At 40.7% G+C, this 13,839-nt stretch overlaps 1 protein-coding gene across 1 annotated transcript; it reads right to left on the bottom strand.

The window, feature by feature from the left end:
• Window positions 1–3,030: 3,030 nt before the first annotated feature.
• LOC140819124 (uncharacterized) lies at window positions 3,031–4,254 on the bottom strand. The gene has a single exon (XM_073179134.1). The coding sequence runs from the start codon at window positions 4,252–4,254 to the stop codon at window positions 3,031–3,033; it is 1,224 nt and encodes a 407-aa protein (XP_073035235.1).
• Window positions 4,255–13,839: the final 9,585 nt, after the last annotated feature.

Here is a 13,839-nt window from a genome sequence, read left to right as displayed (position 1 = left end):
GGTTACAAACAAAACATCTCTTATAAATAACTTAAAATCATTGTTCAACAATAAGTAAACATTTCTTAAGGTCTTGGCAGCAACTCTTGCTCCATTGCCCATCCTTAAGAAGGTCACACCTTCTCTTAAGCTTCCTACTTCTTCCCATCACCTGCAACACATTACAGAGATGTGATCAACATCCGGTATCCAATACCCAAGAAGTAGAGTTAATTGAAATGTTTACTTCAATTTAGAACATACCGTTTCCAGAACTCTTCTGGGCCAGATATTCCTTGCAATTTCGCCTCCAATGTCCAGGCTTCTTGCAGTGATAACAAACATCACTAGTCTTGTCAGCCTTAACTGGTGTGGCTGCCACAACGGGATTCGGAGATTGCCTCATCAAGGGCACGTTCTTCTTGGGACGTTGGAAAGAACTCTTCTTTCCCTTCCCATGTGGATCAATCTTCGTACCAGATTAAGAACCCACATAAAGAACCAACTTCTCTTTCTTGATGGTTGATGCAAACGTAACAAACATATTCACCAACTCCTCAAGGGTCGGCTCCATCTTGTTCATGTTGAAGTTCACCACAAAAGGATCAAATGAGCTAGGCAGTGATAAAAGCAACACGTCGGTGCTCAACTCCGAAGGCAAGATCAGATCCATGCCAACGAGCTTGTCCACAAGCCCAATCATCTTCAGGCCATGCTCATGGACCGAGGCCCCATCTCGCATGCGCATAGTGATCAGGTCCTTGACGGTAGCATGCCTAAGAGGCCGAGTCTGCTCACCAAAGAGCTCTTTGAGGTGCTTATGAATGTCAGCATCATTCTTTGCATCCTCAAAACGCCTCTGCAGCTCATCATTCATAGAAGTCAACATATAACACCTGGCTATCAAGTCATGGTCATACCATTCCTTGTAAGCCTGCAATTCCTCAGGATTGCAGTCAGTCGGAGCCTCAACAGGGGGCGACTCAGTCAGTGTATATGCTACCCTTTCCGAATTCAAGACTATTTTTAGGTTTCTTAGCCAAGTGAGGTAATTAGGTCCAGTTAATATGTGTTTGTCGAGTATAACGGATATCGGATTGCGAATCGAAGACATTGTCAATTTGTACTGAAAAGTAAAAACAGATAAATGTTGATGACTATTTTAAAATATTTAGTAAGATATGAAGTTTGGACTTTTACTTCATAAATATTTGCTCCCACTGTTTTGACATCTTTCACTACCCTCTAGTGAAAACGGGAAACTCCTTTCCTCAGTAGGTACGTAAGGTCCAATTAGCGAATTATGATCCCGAATAATAGCAGCCAATCACAATTCCTAAAAGGTAGTTTCCAATTGCATCACAATGCAACCCTCTACGTAAACTTTTGTCTCACGTTTTGTCACGTCCCGAAACCGGGGTTAGTAGACATCGGCGTTGTTTATCAATCACACAATTAAAAACAACCAGCCTCGTAGCACAGTATAAACCAAAAACCAGTTTATTTCATAATTTCTCAAAAAAACAACTGTCTTTACAACTGAATTAAAATAAATCTGCGGAAGCGTCTTAACATAAAATTGAAAGTACTAAAATTCCAAAAAATAACGTAACTAAACTAAATCGCAAAATTCACCATCTCCAAAATTGTTCAGATTCTTCTTCTTCAACCTGTTCTTCAGATTTATCTGGGGAAGATTGTAAGGGGTGAGTATTTTGGGAATACTCAGTAAATGGGGGAATTTGAATACCACAAAACATTTTATAACAATTTCGAATCATAACATAGCATGCTTTTCATAATCGTAACATCATATTCATAACATAATAACACTGCGACACTGCGATTTTTCACCTTTCATGGTTTACTGATATCAGTCCCTAAGTTTTAATCCTCTAAGGGGGCGAGGCCGTAAAACAGTTCTATCCCACTGTTAAGGGCCATATGTTGGAATTCCACCCACTTTCAGGGAATCCTCACAGTGCCAAACATAAACGTACCAACTTTCGTAAAAACGTATAGACAAAACGACGGTACTCGACCGTATTTTTAAACCAAAAATCGAAAATTTAATTTGCATAAAACCGAAATTTAAAACAGCCCACTTACCTTGGATTCTTGATGAAAAAAACGTGAATAACTAGGGTTGCTTGCACAGGAATTCTCGAAATTCCTACTTCCCTGGCTGGACGGCGGCAGCGCTTCGCTGTGCTCGAAAATTCCTAAGAAGACTAGGGGAGAATTCTCGAAAATTTGGAGAAAAAGAGGTGTGATTTTTTTGAGACACTGAGCCCTCCTATTTATAGGGGTTGGCTGCTATCCTGATCGTGTATCAAATCGCGTTTGAATCTGAATCAAATCTCCATCTAAATCGTGATCAAATCTACATTATTCTTTATCCTAAATTTCGAAATTTATATATATATTTTCGAAATTATGCCTTGCCCAGTCTGCAAAATTCGACTTTTGTGTCTAATTCCCAATATTCGGTGGATTTTTGGCTTCCTAAAATAATAAAAATTATATTTCTTAAATCCCACAAATTTGCTTACTTAAATCCGAAATTTAGTGGTATTTTTCCACAATTAATATTTGGATTATTTTTCCTAAAATCCTGGTAGTTGAACTTTTAAATATTTCCCCAGACTGCATTTATCGCGTAGACTTTCCCTACTATTTTCGAAAATCCTTAACAAATCTTCCAATATTATTTTCGAAAATTCCATGGTAAAATCCTCCCAATATTTTCGAAAATCTCTTGGTATATTCTTCAGGATTTCAAATTCCTTAAATCTTTATCCAGGTATGTCAAATCTTAGATATATATCTGGTACCATTCTGCATATCTCAAACTCCGAAAAATACACGATATTAATTTAAATTTATCCCAGATTACACCATCCTAGTATAATCAAATTATTAATCTGATATTAAATTGATATGATCACGATACTACAAAATCCCGGGTTTTACATCCCTCCCTCCTTATGGAAAGTTTCGTCCTCGAAACTTTGGTTGGCTATTCGAAAAGGTTCAGCTAGTGACTCGGGCTTAAGTCCTAATTTCTTTAGCAAATCTCTTGGACACAAAAGAGTGTGTAGCACCACAATCAAACAATGCATAAGCAGGTACTTTTTGAATTAAGATGGTACCTGATACGACTTCATTGGCGTCGTCCGCCTCTTCTTGATTCATGGCGAACACCCTGGTGTTAGGCTTGCCTACCTTTGGCTTGTTGGGGTTAGCTCCTGTATTTGGCCTAGTTCCCCTGTTGGGCCCGGCTGCTTGGTTGGCGGCAGTAGGACATTCGGCAATTCGGTGTCCCGCTTTCCCACATCCGAAGCATACTCCACTATTTCTTCGGCATTCTCCCAGGTGTCGTAAGTGACAAGTTGGGCAAGGCTTAATATCTTGGTAACTTGAGTTAGGCGAAGGCTCTCTAGACGGTCCACCGGACTGGTTAGGCTTCTTGAAAGTCTGACCGTCGAGCGAAGATTGACTACTCATAGGCCTTTTGTTTTTAAATTCCTTCTCCCTGCGCTGGATGTCCGTTTCAGCTCGGATCGCTGCGCCCATCAGGTCTGAAAAATTCGCAGGCTGGTAGACTGCTAGAGCTGATTGGATCCTGCTGTTCAACCCCTTCTTAAAGCGGTGCAATTTCAGAACTTCATCTGCCATGATTGCTGGAGCATAAGATCCGAGGGCATTAAATTGAGAGGTGTACTCTACCACTGACATATCTGGGGCTTGAGTAAGATTTTCAAACTCACTCAACTTCTGCAATCTGACTTCCGCCGGATAATACTGTCTCAGAAAAGTTTCTCGGAAGTTCTGCCATGTGACTGGTCCTGTGGCGGTCATGGCTGGTGAGACTGCTTCCCACCATTTAGCTGCTCTGTCTTCCAGGAAAGGCACGATCACATCAACTTTGAGTGCCTCTGGAACTTCCAATAGCCTCAACTGAGTCTCAACACTCTTTAGCCAGCTCTGGCCAACTTCAGGATCGGCGTCCCCTCTGAATATCGCACACCTATTCTTACGAAGGGACTCGTAATGAAATTTGACTCCATTCGGTGGTGGAGGTGGTGGTGGCTGATTGACGTTCTGATTTCCCAATCCTTGCAGTGTTGTCGCCACAATAGTGGCTATGGCCATAAGATCAGCTCGGCTTAGATTAACTGCAGGCGGTGGTCGATTCTCCTGTCGATTCTCCTGCCTCTCTTCGCGATTAGCATAACGCGGGTTGCGGTTTTGCCTTGGAGGTCTGCCGGCCATTTCCTACAATCGCAAGTTCTAAGAATTTGTACGAGTAGGTTCATGTAATAGATTGCGCAGAAGTAAATTGAAATCAATTGAACAAATAAAATATTTTATTGATTTCTCAAACAGGAAAATAAATTAGCATGACCAATCTGAATTAAAAGTATTTGACCAATCTAATGAAATGAATGTACTGAATAGAAAAACGTAGCGACAATGGAAATTAACTACTAAGAATGGTTCACTAAAACACTCTAATCCGATATCTCTCCATTTCCTGGAAACAATAAAAAAGAAATGCTCATAATATAAAAAAAAAATAGGACAGAATAAAATATCAAGGTCATATAGAGTTCAATAAATAAAAATTCGAAAATTTCCAAAAATGAAAAATTTCGAGATAGACATATGGATTCGAAGGGTATATCGAGAGGATTCCAGAACAGTCGACGGAACCGAATTCGAAGTTTTCTACGAAAAAAATCGAAGGACATAAGCTGGCGGGTTGACTCGTTGTTTCGGCCGAGTTGACTCGTCTGGTTGACTCGCCGGAGTACGGTCGGAGTAAAGGCACATGTCGGCGACATGGTCAGGGTCACGGAACCGGTGATGGCACGGCCAGAATTGGTCGGAAAGCTACTTAATTTGGCCGGAACTCGCGAGAAATCGGTTGACTCACTCGAAATTGGGCGTTTCCGATTCGTTGCTCCGATCGAACAATTGATTAATGGGAAACGTTACCCATGGCTCATAAATTGTTTGGGTAAAATTAATTGAAAATCGGAGTAGGATTGCTAAGGTAATTGGACAAAAAGAATTTCGGCATTTAGGGTTCATACGCCAAATCCGTAGATCTGAAATTCCCGTTGTATCCGAACTCGAAATATGAAATTGGTTGAGGGCTTTTGTTCATCTCTTCAAGACGATTCTGGAACGGGTCTTGGATTGAAGAAAGGTTACCGGACGCGGCCGGAATCGGCGAAAACGCGGCGGCGCGTGCTAAGGGCCTGTTTGGCCGAAAATTTCCCGAATTTTTCTGATTTTTTTTTTTTTTGAACTCGATTTTTTGCACTCGGATTATGAACCTGGCGGCTCTGATACCACTAGAATGTCACGTCCCGAAACCGGGGTTAGTAGACATCGGCGTTGTTTATCAATCACACAATTAAAAACAACCAGCCTCGTAGCACAGTATAAACCAAAAACCAGTTTATTTCATAATTTCTCAAAAAAACAACTGTCTTTACAACTGAATTAAAATAAATCTGCGGAAGCGTCTTAACATAAAATTGAAAGTACTAAAATTCCAAAAAATAACGTAACTAAACTAAATCGCAAAATTCACCATCTCCAAAATTGTTCAGATTCTTCTTCTTCAACCTGTTCTTCAGATTTATCTGGGGAAGATTGTAAGGGGTGAGTATTTTGGGAATACTCAGTAAATGGGGGAATTTGAATACCACAAAACATTTTATAACAATTTCGAATCATAACATAGCATGCTTTTCATAATCGTAACATCATATTCATAACATAATAACACTGCGACACTGCGATTTTTCACCTTTCATGGTTTACTGATATCAGTCCCTAAGTTTTAATCCTCTAAAGGGGCGAGGCCGTAAAACAGTTATATCCCACTGTTAAGGGCCATATGTTGGAATTCCACCCACTTTCAGGGAATCCTCACAGTGCCAAACATAAACGTACCAACTTTCGTAAAAACGTATAGACAAAACGACGGTACTCGACCGTATTTTTAAACCAAAAATCGAAAATTTAATTTGCATAAAACCGAAATTTAAAACAGCCCACTTACCTTGGATTCTTGATGAAAAAAACGTGAATAACTAGGGTTGCTTGCACAGGAATTCTCGAAATTCCTACTTCCCTGGCTGGACGGCGGCAGCGCTTCGCTGTGCTCGAAAATTCCTAAGAAGACTAGGGGAGAATTCTCGAAAATTTGGAGAAAAAGAGGTGTGATTTTTTTGAGACACTGAGCCCTCCTATTTATAGGGGTTGGCTGCTATCCTGATCGTGTATCAAATCGCGTTTGAATCTGAATCAAATCTCCATCTAAATCGTGATCAAATCTACATTATTCTTTATCCTAAATTTCGAAATTTATATATATATTTTCGAAATTATGCCTTGCCCAGTCTGCAAAATTCGACTTTTGTGTCTAATTCCCAATATTCGGTGGATTTTTGGCTTCCTAAAATAATAAAAATTATATTTCTTAAATCCCACAAATTTGCTTACTTAAATCCGAAATTTAGTGGTATTTTTCCACAATTAATATTTGGATTATTTTTCCTAAAATCCTGGTAGTTGAACTTTTAAATATTTCCCCAGACTGCATTTATCGCGTAGACTTTCCCTACTATTTTCGAAAATCCTTAACAAATCTTCCAATATTATTTTCGAAAATTCCATGGTAAAATCCTCCCAATATTTTCGAAAATCTCATGGTATATTCTTCAGGATTTCAAATTCCTTAAATCTTTATCCAGGTATGTCAAATCTTAGATATATATCTGGTACCATTCTGCATATCTCAAACTCCGAAAAATACACGATATTAATTTAAATTTATCCCAGATTACACCATCCTAGTATAATCAAATTATTAATCTGATATTAAATTGATATGATCACGATACTACAAAATCCCGGGTTTTACACGTTTGATTAGGACCCAATAATATGACGTCGTTCATCTTCACGCGTCAAGCCTTACCCATCGATGTTGATCCTTAATGGACGGTCGCCAAGAGTTCCCTCAATAATATGAACTGAAGTCATGGGAGTTCCACGTAGTTCACATCACCATGGCAAATGGATGTCACAGCTTTCCGGTACTAAGGGGCCCCCAATAATATGAGCCGAGCCCGAGTACGGGTAGCGATTCGACATGCACCCATTTGTCGATGGAAGACATGGAAATTATAAACAAATTTATAATTCCCTTTTTCGGGCTTGATATTAATTTTGAATCTTATTCAAAATGAGCGTTTTTAATTTTGAAAGGTCTCATCATTAATTTTATTTTAAAAGCTCGCCATGTTTGATCGTATGTTTGTCGGATTCATGCAACTTTGTTATTATCATAATAATAACGCACATACTCATTATTTATAACATATCATGCATATATTATAAACAGTAAACAAACAAGGATGATCAATCGCCCCAATACTAACGGACCGTGTGAGCTAAACACGGGCCTAGGTCCAATCCTAGGGAAATGCACGGGATGCAAATGCAACTATTACATAAGCTTCCAATATTTACATGTCTTCGATCTTCATAATTGTAATGCCCGGAAAATTAATCCCAGTAATCGGTAATTATTGAATTATAATTTGATATGATTATGAAAGGATTAATCGTGACATGAAATACACATAAGTGTGAAAAGTGTGTGTATTGGTGCAAAGGACTCACGCACATGCGCGAGCTAATGCGCGCACATGCGCGCATTGGACAGTAGGCTTCGCGCATATGCGCGGAGTGACTGCGCGCATATGCGCGAAGGAGGCAGTAGGGTGCCTCGAGATGAAAGTTCCCTCGCGCACATGCGCTGATCGATGCGCGCATATGCGCGAGGCGAGGTGAGCGGCACGCGCGAGGACGAGGGTCTCGCGCATATGCGCGAAGACATGCGCGCATATGCGCGAGAGGCTGTGCGCTGAATCTCCAGCTGACACGTATCGATGTTTGCATGTAATATATATGCATATACATTGCTTCATTTCTGAAATGGAGACAGCAAATCAGCCGAGGAATGAAGCGTAGCTTTTGGCAATTCAAAATCCTACCGTGCAAAATCCGTCTGTCCAAATCGTAATCCGACTTCGGTACGGAAATCCTATCGACGTAGGCTACACTTTGACATAAGTTTTGCTACGTTTTGACATGCTTTGAAATTATGCTATTGTCAGAATTGAATAGGATTCATATATGATGTTCTTGACATATTAGACATCGTAGAATCGAAGTCAGATTAAGATATAGACTGATTATGGAATTGTTATGAATTTCTGATTATAATCGGTTGATACCGGACAGATTTGTATTGTGGCGGGATTTCAGATTATATTGGATATGGGTTATGGATTTTAACTATTATCTGGTGATGTTGTATTGACGGGAATATGGAGATTGTACCGTTATGCCGTTGATTTTGAATTAAGTCAAGAATTATCAGATTGTTATTGATTCGAGTGGTATATTGACATAAGATTATTGATATTGTCATTACCAGACAGACTGTGAATTCAGGACTTCGACTGAGAAGGAAACCGAGACTGCAAAGAAAGGTATAAGTCAATGTGGTATTGGGAGATGGACTTGAGTCGGTTTAGACTTGGGTTTCCCTAAATCACATACTTTATGTTATTGCATGGATATTTGCATTACATTGATTAATGTACTTGTTCTCTTGAAATTAGATGACAGGTATTAGACTAGTTATCTTGTGACAGAAGTGCCGGATAGTGGTGGTATCGCCACGGCACATTGCACGATGTCCCAAGATAGGATATTAGCGATAGAGCTAAAGTCCATGACGGTTAGGTCAGGACACTGGATGTACGGTTATATCGAGTAATGGAATCCATTACGTAATTCGATATAGGAACACCATATTTGGTTATATCGAGTAAAGGGGTTGGAATTCTTCTATTACGGAATTCGATATAGGAATACAGGGGCACTGGTTATATCGAGTAATAGAGATTAGGGTTCCATCTTTTACGGAATTCGATATAGGAATACCACATCCGGAAACCAGGATCCCTAGACTAGGATTGAGTCTAGTCTTAGATGATGTAGCTACGAGTATTGTAGATTCTTGTTTATGTTTCGGAGTATGATACATATTCATGTTACCTGATTACATGCTTTATATTGTTTATATGATTGCATGTTTCATTGATTTATACTGGGGATTATATTCTCACCGGTATATCCGGCTGTTGTCTTGTCTGTATGTGTACTTGAAAACAGGTGGGACAGGTCCAGGGTCAAGGAGATGAAGAGCTAGTTCGTGATTAGAGTGGTGGCACCGGACTTGGACTAGATGTAGGGTTAAACACTTGACTTTAGTTTTAAACCCTAGTTTGAATAAATGTTGAAATACAGGATTTGTATTTTATATACTGATATGTATATATGTTGTATGTCACTACGTTTCGCATTTAAAAAAAAAATTAGACCCTGTTTATAATTGATTAATTAGTCCCAATGATGATTAAGAACTTGATTAGCGTCCGGGTCCCCACAACAGGTGGTATCAGAGCGATAGATCCTTGAGATTGAGATAGGAGCTAGTGAGCGGGGTAGATTGAGATTTTCTTTCCTTGCTTGTGATTGCTAGCATGATTTACTGCTTTATGATGCATGTTTATCTGTTTATCTGATTTGATTTGAAAACATGTGTTATTGAGATTGAATCAGAGCCGATTCTGGATCAGCAGTAAGATGATCGGAGGAGGACTGAAATAGAACTTTGGTTTGGGGTTGCTAATCCTTCTGATTTCAGATATACCTCCGAGGAGAATGCCAGAACAGGGGAGTACCTCGAATCCTCCCATGGATGTGACACCTACAGCAATGGAGAAATTGCTGAAACGGTTTCAGTCATTTCATCCACCGACTTTGAAAGGTACGGAGAACTCCGTGGAATGTGAAAGTTGGTTGGACGACATTGAATCACTGTTTGACTCTTTTGAGTATACTGAGGAAAAGAGGGCGAAACTGATAATACACCAGTTGCATGACGTTGCTAAACACTGGTGGATCACGACAAAAAGGGCATTGGAACAGCGAGGTACGGCCATTACCTGGAATGTGTTCAAATCTGAATTCTATCTACGGTTCTTTCCAGTTTCTTATAGGAAGGACAAGGGAGCCGAGTTTGCAAACCTGAAACAAGGCCAGTTGAACATTGAGGATTATGTGGATAATTTTTCGACATTGCTCCGATTTGCTCCCCACGTAGCTGAACATGATGAGGCCGTAGCAGATCAGTTCATAAATGGCCTAAATCCTGAGATTTTTACGCTGGTAAATACTGGGAGGCCCAACAACTTCACCGATGCCCTGAACAGAGCCAAGGGAGCCGAGGCAGGCTTGATGAGGCAGAGAGAAGCTTCGTTTGTGCTTCCAGCACCGGGACAACAACCATCTCCTAGATTTGAAGGTGGCAGCAGCGGTAGCGGAAAGAAGGATTTCTTGAAGGCTAGAGGGTAGCAATTCAAGAAATCAGGGACTACCTCGTCCAGTTCGAGTGGCTCTAGACAGACCGGTCAGAGCCAGAGCTATGCAGGACCGTACTGTAGTACTTGTGGAGGGAGGCATTCCACAGATCAGTGCCGAGGAGTAGTTGGCAGCTGTCGTATCTGTAGACAGCAGGGACACTTTGCCCGAGTGTGTCCACAGCGAGGTGCCCAGGGATCACAGGCAGCTGAGTCATCGGGATCAGTGGCTCAGGCAGGTAGACGACCATCTGCCGTTCATACTTTTCAGCCAGTACCGTCTACTCTGTCACAGCAGAGGCCAGGAGGGGGCCAGACCGCGAGCCAGCCTCCTAGACAGCAGGCCCGATTGTTTGCTTTGACTGAGGAGCAAGCTCAGGATGCACCTGATGATGTAGTTGCAGGTAACTGTTTTATTTCTGGTTATCCTGCATATGTACTGATTGATACTGGTGCATCACATACTTTTATGTCTGAGCGATTTGCTTTAATGCATTCATTGCCTGTTGAGTCCTTAGCTACTGTAGTATCTGTCACGTCTCCGTTAGGAACAGGTTTGATATCGGTGAAATCTGTGAAATCGTGTATACTGCAGTACGACGGGCATACAATTGATTTAGACTGTATTGTTCTTGGTTTATCTGATTTTGATTGTATTGTCGGCATCGACATGTTGACCAAGTACCGAGCTACAGTCGATTGTTTCCACAAGATAGCTCGATTCAGACCTGAGATGGCTGAGGAGTGGAAATTTTATGGTAAGGGTTCTAGAGCTAGAATTCCTTTGATATCTGCCATAAATATGACTCGATTATTGCAGAAGGGAGCGGATGGATTCCTGGTATATTCAGTTGATTTACTGAAAACGAGCCCAGCATTGGCGGATTTGCCAGTGGTATGTGAGTTTGCTGATGTCTTTCCAGACGAGATTCCTGGATTGCCTCCGATTCGAGAGATAGACTTCAGCATTGAGTTAATGCCAGGAACAGTTCCGATTTCAAGAGCCCCCTACAGAATGGCACCGATCGAGTTGAAAGAGTTGAAAGAACAATTGGAGGATTTACTAGCCAAGGGATATATCAGACCGAGTGTATCTCCTTGGGGTGCTCCAGTATTGTTCGTAAGGAAGAAAGACGGGTCAATGAGACTTTGTATCGACTACCGGCAACTGAACAAGGCAACGGTAAAGAATAAATATCCATTGCCTCGTATTGATGATTTGTTTGATCAGTTGCAAGGTTCATCTGTATATTCCAAGATCGATTTGAGATCTGGATACCATCAATTGAGAGTCAGGGACTCTGATATCTCAAAGACAGCATTCAGAACGAGGTATGGACATTATGAGTTTATTGTCATGCCTTTTGGTTTGACGAATGCACCGGCGGTATTTATGGGATTGATGAACCGCGTCTTTCAGAAATACTTGGATGATTTTGTTATCATATTCATTGATGATATATTGATTTATTCAAAGAATATGATTGAGCATGCTAGTCATCTGAGGACTGTGTTGAGAATTTTGAGGGCAGAGAAACTGTATGCTAAATTGTCGAAATACGAGTTTTGGCTGAAACAGGTTGTGTTTTTGGGTCACATTATATCGGGAGATGGTATATCAGTTGATCCTAGTAAGGTTGAAGCCGTGATGACTTGGCCGAGACCTATATCTGTACCAGAAATTCGCAGTTTTATGGGTTTGGCAGGATATTATCGCCGATTTATTCAAGATTTCTCGAGTATTGCCAAACCGATTACACAGTTGACTCAGAAGAATGCTCCGTTTAATTGGTCTGAGGAATGTGAGACCAGTTTTCTTGAGTTAAAGAAGAGATTGACCAGTGCACCTGTGTTGACGATTCCTTCAGGTACTGGTGGATTTGTTGTTTATTGTGATACATCTCACCGTGGATTGGGTTGTGTTTTGATGCAGCAAGGGCATGTGATTGCTTATGCCTCAAGACAGCTGAAACCCCATGAAACTCGTTATCCAATTCATGATCTTGAATTGGCAGCCATTGTCTTTGCTTTAAAGATATGGCGACATTACCTGTATGGTGAAAAATTCGAAATATATTCTGATCATAAAAGCTTGAAATATCTGTTTTCGCAATCAGAGCTGAATATGAGACAGCGGAGATGGCTAGATTTACTGAAAGACTTTGATTGTGAAATCAAGTATTATCCAGGGAAGTCCAATGCAGCAGCTGATGCACTAAGTCGAAAGGTATGTGCACTATCCTTATCGACGATTGGTGTATCGAATTTGATTGAAAACTGCTGTTTGTCTGGATTAATATTTGAGACAGATCGTCAGCCTCTGAGATTGTGTGCTATTCGAGCCGAACCAGAGCTGCTTTTGAAAATTAAAACAGCTCAGAAAGTTGATCAGAATGTACAGAATTCGATTGCGATGGTTAGAACTGGACATCAATCGGAATATCAGGTTCGTGACAATGTCTTGTATGTGAATAATCGTATTGTTGTGCCAAATGTTTCAGAATTGAGACAACGAATACTGACAGAAGCGCACAACAGTCGTTTTAGCATTCATCCTGGTGGTAGGAAGATGTATAATGATTTAAAGACACAGTATTGGTGGAAACAAATGATGTGACTGAATTTGTAGCCAAGTGTCTGAATTGCCAACAGGTGAAGGCTGAAAGAAAGAAACCAGGAGGATTGTTACAGAGTTTGTCCATTCATGAATGGAAATGGGATCACATTTCCATGGATTTTGTAACACAGTTGCCGAGATCCTCCCGAGGTTGTGATGCGATTTGGGTCGTGATTGATCGACTGACCAAATCTGCATGTTTTATTCCATACAAGATGACGTATAGATATGATCAGATGGCCGATATCTATGTCCAAGAAGTGATTAGATTGCATGGAGTGCCGAAGTCGATTGCTTCAGACCGTGATCCTCGATTCACTTCGCACTTCTGGCAGAGTTTGCAGCAAGCTCTTGGTACGAAATTATATTTGAGTACCGCATATCATCCACAAACTGACGGACAGTCAGAGCGTACGATCCAGACATTGGAAGATATGTTGAGAGCTATAGTGCTGGATTTTAGCACTAATTGGCAAGAAGCATTGCCACTTTGTGAATTTTTGTACAACAATAGTTATCAAACGAGTATTGAGATGGCACCATTTGAAGCGTTGTACGGAAAGAAATGCAGATCCCCATTATATTGGGATGATATATCTGAAGTTCCTGAGACTGGACCTGACATGATTAGAGATATGACTGAGAAAGTGAAATTGATTCAAAAGAAAATGAAGGCAGCTGAGGACAGACAAGCCAAATATGCCAACCTTCGTCGTAGACCGT

Source organism: Primulina eburnea, chromosome 18, assembly GCF_022965805.1.
Source record: "Primulina eburnea isolate SZY01 chromosome 18, ASM2296580v1, whole genome shotgun sequence".
NCBI lineage: Eukaryota > Viridiplantae > Streptophyta > Magnoliopsida > Lamiales > Gesneriaceae > Primulina > Primulina eburnea.
This window is presented reverse-complemented; position numbering and strand designations above follow the sequence as displayed.